At 44.8% G+C, this 16,078-nt stretch overlaps 1 protein-coding gene across 4 annotated transcripts in view; it reads left to right on the forward strand.

Moving 5' to 3' along the window:
* Positions 1-16,078, forward strand: part of KANSL3 (KAT8 regulatory NSL complex subunit 3) — a 32,649-nt gene that overhangs the window by 2,312 nt on the left and 14,259 nt on the right. For all 4 annotated transcript variants that reach the window (XM_084755133.1, XM_084755134.1, XM_084755136.1 and 1 more), the window contains exons 3-11: positions 593-763; positions 8,226-8,316; positions 8,455-8,640; positions 11,807-11,938; positions 12,301-12,417; positions 12,643-12,744; positions 12,852-12,923; positions 14,641-14,715; positions 14,882-15,039. In XM_084755133.1, the coding sequence (XP_084611259.1) occupies positions 593-763; positions 8,226-8,316; positions 8,455-8,640; positions 11,807-11,938; positions 12,301-12,417; positions 12,643-12,744; positions 12,852-12,923; positions 14,641-14,715; positions 14,882-15,039 (1,104 nt within the window). The remainder of the gene's footprint in view (positions 1-592; positions 764-8,225; positions 8,317-8,454; positions 8,641-11,806; positions 11,939-12,300; positions 12,418-12,642; positions 12,745-12,851; positions 12,924-14,640; positions 14,716-14,881; positions 15,040-16,078) is intronic.

The following is a 16,078-nucleotide window of genomic DNA, read 5'->3' on the forward strand; positions in this document are numbered from 1 at the left end:
TGTGTAGCCTTGGCTGTCCTGGACTGCTTTGTAGACCAGGCTGGCCTCGAACTCACAGCGATCCTATAATCCCAGCTCTTGGTGAGGCTGAGGCAAGAAGAGTGTCAAGAGGTTAAGACTAGAGCTGGAGATGGGTCAACAATTAAGGTCACACACTACTCTTGCAGAGGAGCCAGATTCAGGCACAGCACCCATGTCAGATGCCTCTGGTCTCTGTGGACACTTGAGCTCACATGCACGTACCCACATAGATACATACGTACACAAATTAAAAAACAAAAAACTTCAGCAATAATGACCTGGGCAGCATAGTCAGTTACAGGCCAGTGTGAAACTGTTTCAAAAAGAAAAAACCAAATCCACCTAAAGTGTGATGGCCTTGCATTCCCCAGGCGCACAGCAGGGAAAGGAGAGAGCCGGATGAGAGTGTGGGAAGATGACTGTGGATCCAAATTTACTTGTGGGTGTGAAAATCATTTAAAGCTAATTATGTTTTATAGCCATTTTTAAAAATTTGGCAACCAGGTGATTGTTAAGCACTGTGTTGTGTGAAGTGTGTGTGGCTTGGTCCTATTTCCTCACCTATTTACAGTGAATCAGACGTTCCAATAGATGTGGAGACGGTCACGTCAACTCCTGTTCCACTCTATGACAACCAGAAGGCACGGAGCGTGATGAACGAGTGTGAACGCCATGTTATCTTCGCCAGGACAGATGCGGATGCTCCTCCCCCACCAGAAGACTGGGAGGAACATGTCAACAGGTAGGCCACGCCTCCACAGATTGGCCACATTGAGGTTAAGTCCTCATTGAAACATTTCACATGTAGCCGTGTGTGGGGGCCTGTTCTCTTCACTCTGCTCTGGAGCTCAGCTCTGTCTCAGTTGGCAGTAGGGGTTGTATCTCAGCTGCCTCCCTCACTGTCCTTAGCTCTAGCACGTCGCCTGGCGTACATAGTGATAGATGTCTATATAGGCCTAGCTAGGAGGAGGACTTGACCACAAGACACTGTGGGCAGCAGAGTGAAACTTTAGTCTTTTTATAAGAGGTGGGGTTGGGGTTAAAGCTTTTTCCTGGCATGTATGAGGCTCCAGCACCACAGAACCATTAATTGGCTTGCTAGGCATAGGTATGACTAACTATAGATTTTGCAGTGAAAGAGCTTCCCAAACTAACTAAAAAGCTAAATTTATGTTTGTAAGATTTGCATTGATCTGATCTACAGGTAGGGTAATAAATGTCCTGGACTCGATTTGTAGACCAGGTGCTGGCCTCGAACTCACAGCAATCCGCCTGCCTCTGCCGCCTGAGTGCTGGGATTAAAGGCGTGCGCCACCACGCCCGGCCGTAAGTGGAGACTGTTTACAGGAGAAAGATGGGCACAGCCAGGAGACCAGGGCACTCCTTCAGCTGCTGAGTGCTGCAGAAAACACTTGGGAAATGCCTGGTTTGGGCTTCTCTTTCTCTGGTCTCAGAGTGAACCTTCATCCTTATGTTACGACCCCACTGCACACTGGTAGGGCTTTGTTACTCTGAAATACACTGCTGTGTCTTGATTTATGAGGTGTTTCATTAGCAGCAGCCGCTAAGCTCTCTGGTTAGGTCACTTTTGCAGGTAGTTGATTTCATTATTTGTTGTTCTGTAGCTTGTGATTATTACAGTCGTCTTGTTGCCTTCTTTCCCTTGATTGTAAATGGCTGCTTCCTTTCTTCCTGTGTAAGCCATGTAAAATGACAGTTTCCCACCTGAGAACTCCGTGGACAGCTCTGTAGGACAGCTCCCTAGAACCTACCTAGCCTGTTATCTTCCGTGAGACTGCTGCCTGGTTGGCTTGTGTCCTTAGGGTCAGAAGCTCCCATTCTTACTGGCGCTCCTTCCCCTCCTCTTGGGTTACTCAGTAGAAACTGCCCGCAGATCATTCCATATATAGGAAATGAAATCTACCACCACCACCACCACCACCACGATAGCCGGGCTTTTTGGCTGCGTCATTGGGTACTTTTCCCTACCTCCCTACACTACCCCGTCCCTTCCTTCCCCCCAACACTAGGTGGGAGAGAAAGAAGGATTGCGGGAAAGGGGCTGTGGATCCCGTTAGACTACTCCTGCTGCTCAGGGGCTCTTGGTGGTAAGGTTAGACTACTCCTGCTGCTCAGGGGCTCTTGGTGGTAAGGTTAGACTACTCCTGCTGCTCAGGGGCTCTTCGTGGTAAGGTTAGACTACTCCTGCTGCTCAGGGGCTCTTGGTGGTAAGGTTAGTCTTCGTTGTGAGGATATCTCCAACCAGCAGTCCAACCAACAGCAACAGCAGCAGCAGAGAGACCAGCAGCCACCTCTCAGGGCTGTGGCACTTTTATTCCTTCTCAAGGGTCCCCAGAATTCCATATGTAAACTGTCTGCTGCTGGCAAAATCCCACCCTCTGGAGCTTGAGGCAAACCATAATTCTCACCACACACCACCTAGTCCTAGTTTTCTCTAATGATAGCTGATTTTTCTTTTCTTTTTTTTTTCCTAGACAGGATCTCTTCTGTAACCTTGGCTGTCCTGGACTCGCTTTGTAGACCAGGCTGGCCTCGAACTCACAGTGATCCACCTGCCTCTGCCTCCTTGAGTGTTCGGATTAATGGCATGAGCTGCCACACCCAGCTCTTTCCTTTCTTAGTTGTATGACTTAATTGAGCTTTTCTAATGTTCTTTGTCTTGTCCTGTTTGACTTTAATTTAAAAGTTTTCCTTTAGGCTGGGCATATTGATGCACACCTTGACTTCCAGTGTGTGAGAAGTTGAGGCAGGTGGATTTCTGAGTTTGAAGGCAGCCTGTTCTACCTAATGAGTTCCAGGATAGCTAGTGCTATATAGAGAGACTTTGTCTCACAAAAGCTAAAATAGGTAAATAAAAGTAAGTTAAATAAATTCTTTTAGGTAGAGGCAGTGAGATGGCACTTGCCAAAACACAAACCTGGTGCAAGCTGATGCCTGGAGCTCAATGGCTGGACGTGTGTAGAATAGAAGGAGAGGAATCACTTCACAAAGTTGCTTTCTGACCTCATGAGTACCATGGCATGTGCCCCCTCCTAAATACCCCACATACATCCCATGCACTTACACATACACAATTTTTTTAAAAATCTGGGGTCAGAGAGATGGTTTGGCAGTTAAGAGCATTTGCTGTTCTTGCAGAGGACCAGATTTTTGTTTTCAGCACTCAAATGGTGGACTTACAACCATCCTAACAGTGGTTTCATGGTATTCAGTGCCCTCTTCTGGCCTCTGTGCGCCAGGCATGAAAACATTTGTACACATAACATTAAATCTTTTTTAATCAGTCTCCCTTGAAACAGAGTCAGGGAATTAATAATTACATTTTAAAATACTGGTTTGCCTGGCTTTGTGCCATATGTCCATAATCCCAGCCTTTCGGAAACTTACATAGGATCTAATTTTAAGGCCAACATAGATTACATAGTGAGATCTTGTCTCTTATAAAAGAAAGTCAGGTTTTCTAGAACAATGTGCTATTTTACGTTCTTTAACTAGGATGAGCCAGAGGTCAGCATATCATTCAGGTTGGTCATAAAACAAAAGACTATCTGATCTCATCTGTGAAATAAACAAAGTGCATTTCTGGCACTAATGGAATAGATTAGGCCCGAGGCGAGGGGGCAGTTGACTTACCATAGTTCCCTTCCCATCAGCTCCTTGACTGGTGAGGCTGAGAGTTAAAATTTGCTCTCCTGGGTTTTGGATTTTTCCTTAATTCTATCTTTAGCGTGTTCTTTATCTTAATCTTGGGTTAGAACTTTCCCCTGCCCATTTAATGTTTTAGCCTCCCACGAAGTTGACAAAATGTGGAGAATGTGTTTCAGTTCTTGGGTCACTTGGTTGTATGTGCAGCAACAATTCTAAGAATTTTTTTTTTTTATGAGCTTTGGCTTTCGAATTTAATTTTATGTGTTGCTGCTATTGTTGTATGGTAGTCATTTCTTTTTCTTTTTCTTTTTTAAGATTTTTTTATTTATTATATATACAGTGTTCTGCCTGCCTGTAGGTCTGCAGGCCAGAAGACGGTGTCAGATCACATTATAGGTGGTTGTGAGCCACCATGTGGTTGCTGGAAATTGAACTCAGGACCTCTGGAAGAGCAGTCAGTGCTCTTAACTGCTGAATCATCTCTCCAACCTGGTAGTCATTTCTAAATGGAGTTAGCTTTTCTTTTTTGTTCAGATCATATTTCTCCCTCTTATCATTTTGATTTTATAGTGAAAATAGAGTAAAAAATGAATAAAGCTAGGCAGTGGTGGTACATGCCTTTAATTTCAGCACTTGGGAGGCAGAGGCAGGCCGATTGCTGTGAGTTCGAGGCCAGCCTAGTCTATCTATGACAGCCAAAGCTATACAGAGAAAAACCCTGTCTTGGAAAAAAAAAAAAAAAAAAAGAAGGAAAGGCTGAGGATTGAGGATAGAGTGCTTGCTGTCTAAGTGTCAGATTCTGAGTTTGAATCTGTAGCCTCTATGTTAAAAAAAAAAAAAAAGCTAGTCAAAGTGACACCTCTGTGACCCCAGTGTTGGAGAAGGAGGAGATCCTTGGAACTTACTGGTCAGCCATTTAGCCAACCATTGAATATCAGGGTTACTGAGAGTGTTTCAAAAAGTGATATGAAGGAAGATAAGACACCCAAATTCAACTTCTACCTTCCTCATGTGCGTACATGAACACTCACCCACATGCATATGCATGTATACACCACATGCACAAATAGTAGTCTTAGTGCTTACAAAAAGGGTAGAATTCAGTTAGGTGGTGGAATTGATTGCACGCCTTTAATCCCAGCACTCAGGAGGCAGAGGTAGGTTGATCTAAGTTCGAGGCCAGTGTGGTCTACGGAGTGAGTTCCAGGACAGCCAGGGCTACATGGAGAAACCCTCTCTCGGGGGGAAAAAAAAGATAGAATTAAACCAGTGATTAAAAAAACAAGAAGTACATTAAAATGGTAAGATACCTGTTCCCAGAAAGCTTTTTTATACTGTTGGTGAACATTCTGCTACCTCCCACTTCTAAACATCCAAGTTCAGGGCCACCTGAGAGTCACAGTACACGGAGAGATGCTCCTAGGATAAATATGCTGTGCACTTCAATAATGTGAAGGAAAAGGAGAGTATGAACCAATGGGCTAGGGACCAGCACGCCTTTCTATTTCAAATGGAGTTAAGGCTTTCAGTCTCCATCTCTGAAATCCAAAGACTCTTTAAGTAACAAACTACAACATAAGTAGACATGATTCTGATGTCACACCAAGTAACAGAAGTCATGCCAAGAGCACTAGGGGAAAAGAGAACAAGCAGTGTAGAAACCTAAGACTGCTTCTAGTTAGGGCCACAGTGTTCCAAGACGGTGAGGAGCTGTGCGAGTACAGAAGGGATTTCCCTGAGGCAAGGGGAGCTTTGCAGATAGATAGCACTACTCGCAAGCTGTGATGCTGCGGTCCTGTCATCCCAGCATCCAGGAGCCAGAAACAGGAGGACCATGAGCTTGAGGTGAGCCTGGTTACATAGCAAGCTCAAGCTTAACTTGAACTGTTTGATGAGATTCTGTCTCAAAAAAGCTGGGGCTGGCATCTAATTTAGCAGTAAAGTACTTGTTTACATCTATGTTACCAAGGCCAGAAGTGATGTAATTTCTGCAGAGGGGTTGCCTGTCCTCAAAATCTCAGGTTGCTCCAGGTGTTCATAATTAACTGGAATTTTAAGTTAGCTTAGAGATGATCTAGTCCATATCTGATTTATAGACAAGAGACTCAAGGTACGTAGCCCGCTCTTCATTATAGAGTGGAATAAAGTCCTGCCTCTTGGTTAGGCATCTGGACCATGTAAGTTGTGTGGTGGAGGTTTTATTTTATATAGAGAAAAGGAGTTTCTAGTAAATTTTTACTCAATTGAACAGAGTAAATCAAAAGGGTAATTTGTCTTTCGTCTGTATATTTACTGGGCCATGATATTGGTAGTTGTAGACTCATAGCCTGTAGAAATAAAGTGTATTTTATTGTTGGGTAAGAGAAGGTGTGGTGGGACAGATGCTAATCTCTTCATGAGGTAAGAAGTGGAGACTGGATAGCACTGTTTCAGGTAGCTTCTCTGCAGCTTGACCGCCTTAGCGTGTTCAAGAGTCTGTCTTCTTGCCGTTTAGTATCTGTGTGCTCAGCAGGGTGTGTGTGGGAATAGGATGAGCCTAGCTGTTCAGAGCACTTAGGATGCGGTGCCTACGGTTGCTTTGTTTACTCAGCGGGTCTTTAACTCCTAAGTGTGTCGGCCACTTGTTCCATGTATTGGGGATACAGCAGTAAAACACAGCCATAAAAACCTTGCCTTTCTTGGCTTTTGAATTCTAACAAAGGGAGCCACACACATAGAATGGTGGTGGTGTGGTTGACAGGTGGGGTAGGAGGGAGCCAGGAGGCCTCGGTAGAAGGTGACATTTAACAGTGAAGTGGGGCCGGCCGTGGGCGTGCACGCCTTTAATCCCAGCGCTCGGGAGGCAGGCGGGTCGCTGTGAGTTCGAGGCCAGCCTGGTCTACAAAGAGTTTAGGACAGCCAAGGCTACACAGAGAGACCCTGTCTTAAAAAAGCAACCAACCAACCAAAAAAAAAAAACAATGAAGTGAAGGAGAGGAAGGAGAGAGCAATACTGTTTGAGTTCAGGGAATGAACGCAAAGGGTCTAGGACTGCACTTGATGCATGGGGGTGTAGGGATGGGGGTGCTGATCAGGGCTAGGAGAGCACACTGAAGTAGACTGAGTGACAGCCGCTTGGTGCAAGAACTTTATTTTTTTTTTAATTTGGGGTGTGTTTGCATGTGCACATGTGTGTTTTGCATGCATGTATATGTACATTCAAGGGCACATGTAACTATATAGCTGTGCTCACCTGTATTTATACAATTGGAGGCCAGAGATTGATGTCTGGTATCTTCTTCTAGTCTCTCTCTCTCTTTTTTTTTTTTTTTTTTTTTTGATAGAGTCTCCCACTGAACCTAGAGCTTGCTGATTGGTTAGACTGGCTGGCCAGCACGCTCCTAGGATCCTTCTTTCTCTTCTCACACCCCCAAACCCAGTGCCAAGTTACAGGTATATGTCACCATGCCCAGACTTCACAAACTCAGGTCCTTGTGCTTGCACAGCAGTGAGCCACCTCAGCTGCCCCTAATGTAATTCTGTATCAGGTTCTGGGGAGGTTTTGTTTGTTGGCTTTGTTTGGTTTTCCCCTGAGGCAGGGTTTCTCTGTGTAGCCTTGCCTGTCCTGGACTCCCTTTATAGACCAGGCTGGCCTCAAACTTAAAGAGATTCTCCTGCTTCTGCCTCCCTGAGTGCTGGGATTACAGGCGTGTGCCGCCATGCCTGGTTTATTGGGAGTTTCTTGATGGCAGAGAGAGTAAATAAACTTTACATGTATTTTGTCACTTTGCTTCTCCTGCCTCTAAGATTACTAGTCACAGCTGTGATGTCATGATTACTAAGGTTTCTGGGAGTGAGGTGAGGCGTAGACCACTCTGTTGGTAGTGAAGTATGGGTCTTCTAATTGCAGTTTATACCTGGGGTTAGAAGGACAGAGATAGAGATGTCCTTCTAACTGTCAGTAAGGAAGGTAGACATTGAATGTCATTCTTACGTGCTAGGATAATAAAATGTTACCATCACTTTGGTAATTGTGTGGCAGGAAAAAATGCAAAAATTGAGAAGGAAAAATTAATGGTGAGTGCAATATTGGGGAGTGGGTAGTTGTGGTTGTAGTTGTTACATTTTTGCTTTTTAAAATAGTTTAAATAGAGTTCTTACCTTACTCTCATGCTCTAGTGTTGGGGTGCTTGCTGAGCCCAGCACCATGGCATATGTTATAATCCCAGCACTCTGGAGGCTGAGGCAAGAGGGGTTTGGAGTGAGACCTTGCCTAGAAAGTAAATAATAAATAGAATTGAAGCCTGTCTTTAGCCACTAGATAAAGAATGAGCTTTCTGAGCCCTGAAAGTCTCCATGACTGGTCCTGACTTGTAGTGTATGGCGAGGTGATTCGTTGGCAGAATTGGGACCAAAAGCTCAATTCATGCTTTAGCTCTGTGACTTCAGCCTCTTTCATAATGGGAACAAAACCATGACAGCATCACTTCATACGGTGGACATCCATTGGGAAATGGCCTCAGGATTCACTTTAATTCCTTGGACTTCTGTTACAGGACTGGCTGGACAATGGCTCAAAACAAGCTGTTTAACAAGATCCTCAAAGCCCTGCAGTCTGACCGGCTTGCACGCTTGGCCAACGAAGGGGTGAGGCATTGGAATACTGTTCTGGTTGACTCTCTTAGTTCAGGCCGCACTGGCTGACTATTTGTGTCCCATGTGCTCACCTACCTGCCCAGTTTGTTACCGAGTGTAACTTTTGCTCTTTTCATGAACATCTTTTAGGCTTGCAATGAGCCTGTGCTGCGGCGTGTTGCTGTGGATAAGTGTGCAAGGAGGGTGCGGCAGGCTCTGGCAAGCGTAAGCTGGGACACCAAGTTGATCCAGTGGCTGCACACAACCCTTGTGGAGACCTTGAGCCTGCCCATGCTGGCTGCTTACCTGGATGCACTGCAGACACTGAAGGGGAAGGTAAGGCTGTGCTTGCTTTGACCTGGTAGCAGCATCCAGTTTTTGCTGTGGGTTCAGGGTGTATATGTTTGGACAAAGCTATGTGACCAGGTCAGCATGGTTGAGGCTAACAGTTTGACTATTAAAAATGGGAAAAAGGTATCATTTTAGGTCTAGGTTTGTGTAAATTCCTTAAATCTTACCATCTTATGGGTGAGGTATGGCACCCAGAAAACCATAATACATATTTGACCTTATGCTTTGAGTCATCACTGAGTTGAATGGCCTTGGAGATGAGGGTTTTATGGAGGAAGTGTGAGAAGCAGCTCTGTGGCTCTCAGAGGGCCAGAGGAGTACATAGCAAGGAACTGCCTGGCTTAATTAGGTCTCTCTTTAGCAAGAGACTGACTATAGGCTAGGTGTAGAGGCAGAGACAGGCGGCTCTCCATCATTTTGAGCATGGTCTACACTGCACATTCATTGGGAATAAGTTAGTGAATGAGGCAGTGGTTCTTAATTTAGTTCTTCACTTTCTTTTTCTTTTACATGGTGGCGCTGGGGTAGAGCTCAGGTCCTTGCATTTGTCCAGTCCTATGTTCCCTGAGTCCTATTCCCAAAACTTACAGTTTCGTTGTTTCTTAATTTTTTTTTGAAGTTGCCGAATGCTGAGATTGTTGGAAAGCTGAAGAAAACTGGTTGTGTGCCAGAGTAAAACAGCACACAGGACTAGACAGGATAGTTACCTGTGGGGCTGTTGATTTTCCCCATTCAGCTAATACTTCTCTTGTGTTTGGCAAGGTGTGGGAATGAGCAACAAGAAGTGTACTTGGTGACTGGTGTGCTCTAGAGTTCAGTGCTGGCAGTCCCCAGAGCAATGGTAGCTCTGCACACTTACCATGCCTAGGGTTTAGATATGATTCCCTTTGCTTGAAGAGACAAGTCTGCACTGCTTCTGCCTTACGTTACTCATGGGACATACCCAGTGTGAGTGAGGTGACAGATATGTTGAGCATGGCAGAGCCCTAGTGTGGACTCTTAAGAAGTGTGCTCAGCAGGTGCCAGTGCTACGTGACATTCTGCTGGGGCCCAGGGTGTGTTGTCTGGAGTGGCATGAGTCGGCCTGGTACAGCACGTGGAATATAAGATACCCTGGGCAGTGATATGTAGTGGTTCCTCTACCTCCAGACTTAAGGCTACTAGTGAATATGGGATTGTTTTGCTTTAAAATATTGCTAGGTGTTAGACAGCAACTGACTCAGGCCCTGCTCTTAGCCCAGCTATTTGCACATCTAGCTCCATTATGAAGAGAGCAGAGAAGGGACGGCTAACCCAGGGTCTTAATTGTGTTGAGACAGAATGAGTACAGGGCTGGGAGGGCTGGATGACGTCAGGTACTGATGACTTGTTTCATGTTTTCAGTGAGCCTCAAGGCTTTTCACTTTCGTGGGTGAACTCTGCTGCCTGAGCAATCGTCATAAGTGAGCTCAGTGTGCAGCGTTGAGTGGCTCAGGGTTGGGGGGTTATAAAGAATGGCAGCTTTGGGGTGGTGAGTCTTTGCAGTCTGGCTTTAAGCTTTGTCACTGCCTACTTCTACTTCATTGCTGGAATCTGTTACTTAAGTCTACCCGGGTCTGCAATAAACTCCACACATCGTTGCTATTTGCTTTGAGACAGGATCTGGCCTGGAACTTGGCTATGTAGACCAGACAGGCTTTGAACTTGCTTTACTCCTCCTGCCTCTGCTTCCCATGTTCTGGGATTATGGGAATGGGCTACCATAGCGAGCTGTGCCTTTGGCTGACAACTCACACCTCATCTCACAGTGGAGCCCTGCCTATCCTAAAACTGTTTCACCTTGTGTGTTGCTGCTTCAGATGTGAATTGCCTGTTCACTTAGCCTACTCTGTTGGGTGGCTCTATCACCAGTTTAGCCCACTCACCCCGCCCCAGTTGGTTTGTCTTTCTCGCCCTTTGAGACTAAATCCCTCTGCAGGATTAGCTCAGTGCTTTGTAAGAACACTGAGTTTAACTAAGGCAGTCTAGAGATTGTAATGTCCAAAATCTCATGCAGAGTTCCTTTTTAACATCTCTTCTCTCTTTGTTTATTTATTTTGTGAGACAGGGTTTCCCTTTTCTGGCCTTGATTTGAATAAACTCCTGCCTCTGCTTCTTCAGTGCTGGGCCCAGATTTCAAATCTCATTACACTTACTTATCTGAAGCATATTTACGGAGGCCAGATGAGGGATTTCAAGTAAAAAAGCACAGTGCATTGTCCATTTCATTTTAGTTAATTGTTTTGTGTGCAAGAAATCAAACGTCGTGCCTTTAAAGTCCTAGGTAAGAGCTACTCCCAGCTTCTAGTCAGTCTTTCTGTCTCTACATGTCTCTGTCTGTCTCTTCTGAGTTAGGAGTAGTTCATCTTAGCCTGCTGCTTTTAGAGTTTTATGTCTACCTCAAACTATATTCTCTAGTCTCTGAAAACCATTTTAAAATTTTTCTCTGAAAACTACCTTTAATACTTAAAAATCTTTCTTGAGATTGTTTTGACTTCTCTGTGGGTATTGTGGGATTTGTGAAGATATTTCCTTGCAGTATAAGCCTCAGCATCTCTGAAACCTATATTTATATGTTGGTGAGGTCACTTTTCTGGGGGATAGTTAAAAACAGGATATGAGATAAAGCAAAATATGCATAATATAATAGGATGTATTTGGGGAGGAACAATAATAAGATTCATTATACGTGTTTCAACTTGAAGGCTCTATCTAGAAGACAGTGCATATATTTATTTGTTAGTTGGTTGAGGCAGGGTCTTTTGTGTCCCAGTCCTGCTCCCTAACCCCCAGCTGAAGCTGACTTTGAATTTTTGATCCTCTTGCATCTATCTCCCAATTGCTAGGATCACATAGGCATAAATCACCATGATTTCTGTGTGTTTTCTGATATGAGAAAGTACCTGAAGTACAGTCATTGGGGGAAAGGATGGTGGAATAAACTTGAGTCCTTGGTGCATCTAATGAGATTGCCTTCCAAAGGATCAGTTCTGTTTTCCTTTCTCAGCGCCAGTGCACCTACTGGTTGTGCATAAGAGCTAAAAGCTTAGTGGGATTCTTCCTGCAGCAGATTGCTGCTGAGGGAAGGTTTCACACTGAAAATATCTTTGCTCTTTTTGAAAAAAAAAAATAGATCCCAACTTTGATCGACCGGATGCTTGTGTCGTCCAACACAAAGACTGGGGCTGCAGGAGCAGAGGCCTTGTCACTCCTCCTCAAGAGGCCCTGGGACCCCGCTGTTGGTGTGCTTTCTCATAACAAACCAGTAAGTTGGATATTGAGCCCTGACTTAAAACATAAGCAGCCTTTATGTGCACATAAAATGTTCAGACTGAGCCTTAGAGGCTTGGCAAGCAAAGATAAGTGGCTTAACTTCTCTCATTAATACTTTGGGTTCTTTTTAAAGTGGGTACACGCATATGAGGTCAGAAGAGGGTTTGAATCCTCTGGAACTGAGTTATGGCAGTGGGTCCTGGGAGCTGCACTCAGTTTCCATGCAAGAGCAGTGTGTGCTTTTCACTGCTGAGCTATCTCTCCAGCCACAAGCAAAGATCAGTGCTTGGTGCAAGAACTTAGAGATGAGTACCTCTCACTCAGTAGTTTTTGGATGGGATTCTGTCTCCCCAGAGCAAACTCCCTGGTTCTCCTTTGATTCTCATCGCCTCCTCTGGTCCCTCCAGCTCCGTGTTCCCTGCCTCACGCCGTCACCGCTTCTGGCAGTCGCAGCTTTCCTGCTTAGGCAAGGTAATTGTATCGATGAGGAATTCTGGGTAGGAACGTAGTCTTGGAGGATTAAAGAGAAAGGTGTGTGGGAAGGGTCAAATTCAAGTTTGTTTAACTCAAAGTGGTTCATCTCCCTGACTCTTAATTTTGGTATTTAAATGTCACTTGTCTAAGGGATTTGGGGTAAGTTAGGTGGAACTCAGGTTTGAAACTTAGCACTGCTGGCATGGATGTTTCTTCCCGTAGGTCATCCCCGTAGCCACCCATCTGCTGAGCAATGGCAGCGGCGTCGGAGTCCTGCAGTGCCTTGAGCACATGACCGGGGCAGTGAGAAGCAAAGTGCTGGAGGTGAGAATGCCCAGGGTTCGCTCGCTGACGAGCACCCAGTAGTGTGGGGCTGTTCTGTGCCTGTGCACAGTCTCCTATCTTACTGTCTTCTTTCTCTTGCTACAAAGATTCACAGCCACTTCCCACACAAACCCATCATCTTGATTGGATGGAATACCGGAGCTTTGGTGGCTTGTCATGTAAGTACTTTCTGTTGTATTTGGAAGTCTCTGAGAACTTGAAGGTGGTCATAGGAATGGTGCTGCTGTTATTACTTGGAGTTCTTCATTGTTTGTCTCAGTGCTAGCTGCCTTTACACTGTGGAAACAATCTAGGTTTTAGAATGTTATTATGGGATGCTATAATAGGAAGGATAGAGTAACTCCTTGATCTCTTCACCCAGTTTTAGCAGAGATCAACTCATAGCCAGGCTTGCTTTGGTTTTATTCCTGCCCACTCTCTCTGTGCTCCAGATTATTTAGATGTTCCAAAGTATGATGACACATGCTTGTAATAGCATCCTAGGGGGGCCGAGGCAGGAAGGGTGCTGTGAGTTTGGAGCTACCCAGGACTATATGTAGTGAGTTCTGGACTAGCTCAAACTTCTTAGAAGAAGAAAACAAAACAGTATTAAAAATTCCAAATATTGGGGGCTGAAGAGATGGCTCAGAGGTTCAGAGTAGTGCCTGTTCTTCCAGAGGTCCTGAGTTCAATTCCCAGCACCCACATGGTGGCTCACAGCCATCTATAATGAGATCTAGTGCCCTCTTCTGGCCTGCAGGTGTACATGCAGGTAGAACACTGTATACACAATAATAAATAAATCTTAAAAAACAAAACAAAATAAAAAAGAGGTGAAAGCCTCCATTTCATTTAAATATGTTTGAGCATGTATCTCTGGAAAAAAGGGATTTCTCTTCTCCAGATTCAGCACTATATTGTACTCTGTCCTTAACATTTCAAATAGGTACAAAATGGTTTTGAATTTAATGCTGTACTCATGTTTAATTCCTTTATAAATGTCAAGGGGAATTTTTCCCTGCATGTATATATCAGTTTATATAAATATCCTTGCCTTTTTTGTTTGTTTTTGCTTTTCAAGACAGGTTTCTCTGTGTAGCTGGGAGTGGTGGGATTAAAGGCCTATGCCACCACCGCCGGGTGTGTTCTTGACTTGTGTTTTGTTTTTCCGAGGCAAGATTTCTTTGCGCAGCTTTGGCTATCCTATACTCACTTTGTAGACCAAGCTGGCCTCGAACTCACAGTGATCCGCCTAGCTCTGCCTCCCAAATGCTGGGATTAAAGATGTGCGCCACCACGCCTGGCCGTGTCCTTGACTTTGAGAGCCCCAGTTCTCCTAACCAGCATAGTCAAATGGTATCTAGAGTAGTGAGAAAGCGAGCACCTCTTACTCTGCACATACAGGGACAAGATCTCGGTAGCCGCTTGCTTTGAGAAGTCTCAGCTGTGTGGGAGCTATCTCTTAAAACCACTGGTGAGAGATTTCTCCACTTAAGGGACTGTGTTTTTTCTGTTTTGGGGAGTTTCTCTGTGTGAGCTGAGTGTACTACTCTGTATTAGCTATTCTCCCAGCCTGGCAACATTTGTGTTCTTTTGATTGTATTTGTTCTAAGTAACAAAGTCAGTAAGCAGGGCTGTAGTCTAGGTTGTCAACAGGCTGAAGTATAACTACTCCCGTCAGTCTCAGGTGTAAGTAAGGGTCCTGTCAGGGCTCCCGTCTAGGTGGTGACCGCATATGTTCTGTACACTTACTCATGTTGTGGCTGTAGGGTACGACAAGCAAGAAAAGCTGGGGCTGACTGGTGGCCCTAGACTACCGGCCCACCTGCATTCTAAGAGAGGCTGAGGTGCAGTGAATGTGCTTGTCCTAAAGATGAATGGTGCCCTTACTTGCAGGTGTCTGTGATGGAGTACGTCACCGCAGTTATCTGCCTTGGGTTTCCTCTGCTTACTGTGGATGGCCCCCGGGGGGTAAGAGCGAGGTGAAACTGTCTGATCTTAGGCAGTGGGAGCGGGGGACAGCAGGAATGTGGGACAGTGGGATGCATGCTAAATCCAGAGTGGGGTAAAGCCTCCTGCAGGTTGATAGCTGACCCTGAGGACCAACGGGCTAAATGTAAACTACTCCCTCTTTCAGGATGTGGATGATCCCCTCTTGGACATGAAGACTCCAGTCCTCTTTGTCATTGGTCAGAATTCTCTACAGTGTCACCCTGAAGCCATGGAGGACTTTCGGGAAAAGATTAGAGCAGAAAACAGCTTGGTGGTGGTTGGGGGAGCTGATGATAATCTCAGGTGGGTACATTTCCCTTGAGCTGAGAGGGAACATACTGGAATGTGAAAAGGACAACTGCTATCTGGTTGATAGCAGTATGATGACCAGCCAGTCTGACTGAAGTGACAAAAGTTGTATCTTATAATCCCAGTGTATGTTTAGGAGGCTGAGACAGAAGGGTTCAGTTCCACGCCAGTCTGGCCCTTGACCCTGTCTCAAAAACTTCAGAAAGCTGCAGAATTAGTACAAGAAATCTAAACTCTGATCTGTCCCTCACCTAGAGTTTCTTGTCTAATCAAAATATAACTCTGAAAATTAGGAAATTAATATGGACTTGATAGCATTGTCTAGATTTTATCAGTCTCCCTAATTTTTATCAAATTTAGCTTTTATCAGTGTCTCCCTAATGTGTCTCATTTCTGATCCAATCCAAGATCACAGGCTGCATTGAATTAACTGTCACTTTTGTTTCTTAGTGGATTGTTTACCCCTTTTTCCCCTCTTCTTCTCTCCTTTTCCTTTTTCCAGTTCTCTCATCTTGTTGTTTGAGACAGGATTTCATGTAGCCCAGGCTGTACTCAAATTTACCATGTAACTGAGGATAACCTTGAGTATCACCTTTGTGACCTTACCTCCTAAGTCTACGAGCCCAGTCTTCAGTGTTGTTTTCTGTAGCCTTTGACACTGTTGAAGGTAGCTGACCAGTTCTTTTAGGTATTTTCTTCTGAACACATTGAAGGTATTCAGTTTTGCCAGGCATGCCACAGAGGTGACGTAGCTTCTCAGTGTATTCGATCAGGAGATACATGGTTCAATTTGTCTTACTACCACTGCTAGTCATGTGGATCACACAGTTGAGACAGCTGCTGTGGGGTTCTCCACTATGAAATTACTGTTTCCTCTTTGTAATTAGGAGTCATCTTGTGGGAAGAACATACTTTGAGGTTCTTTATCATCAAACTTTTCCTGGTGTAGGCATTTTTAAATTTTTTATTCCTTGAGGATCAGTGTGAGCGTATTTTTACTTGTGTTAAGCTTGACTAGATACATTCTGAGGTA

The sequence above is a fragment of the Acomys minous genome (assembly GCF_964271855.1).
Source record: "Acomys minous genome assembly, chromosome: 13".
In the NCBI taxonomy this organism is placed as follows: domain Eukaryota; kingdom Metazoa; phylum Chordata; class Mammalia; order Rodentia; family Muridae; genus Acomys; species Acomys minous.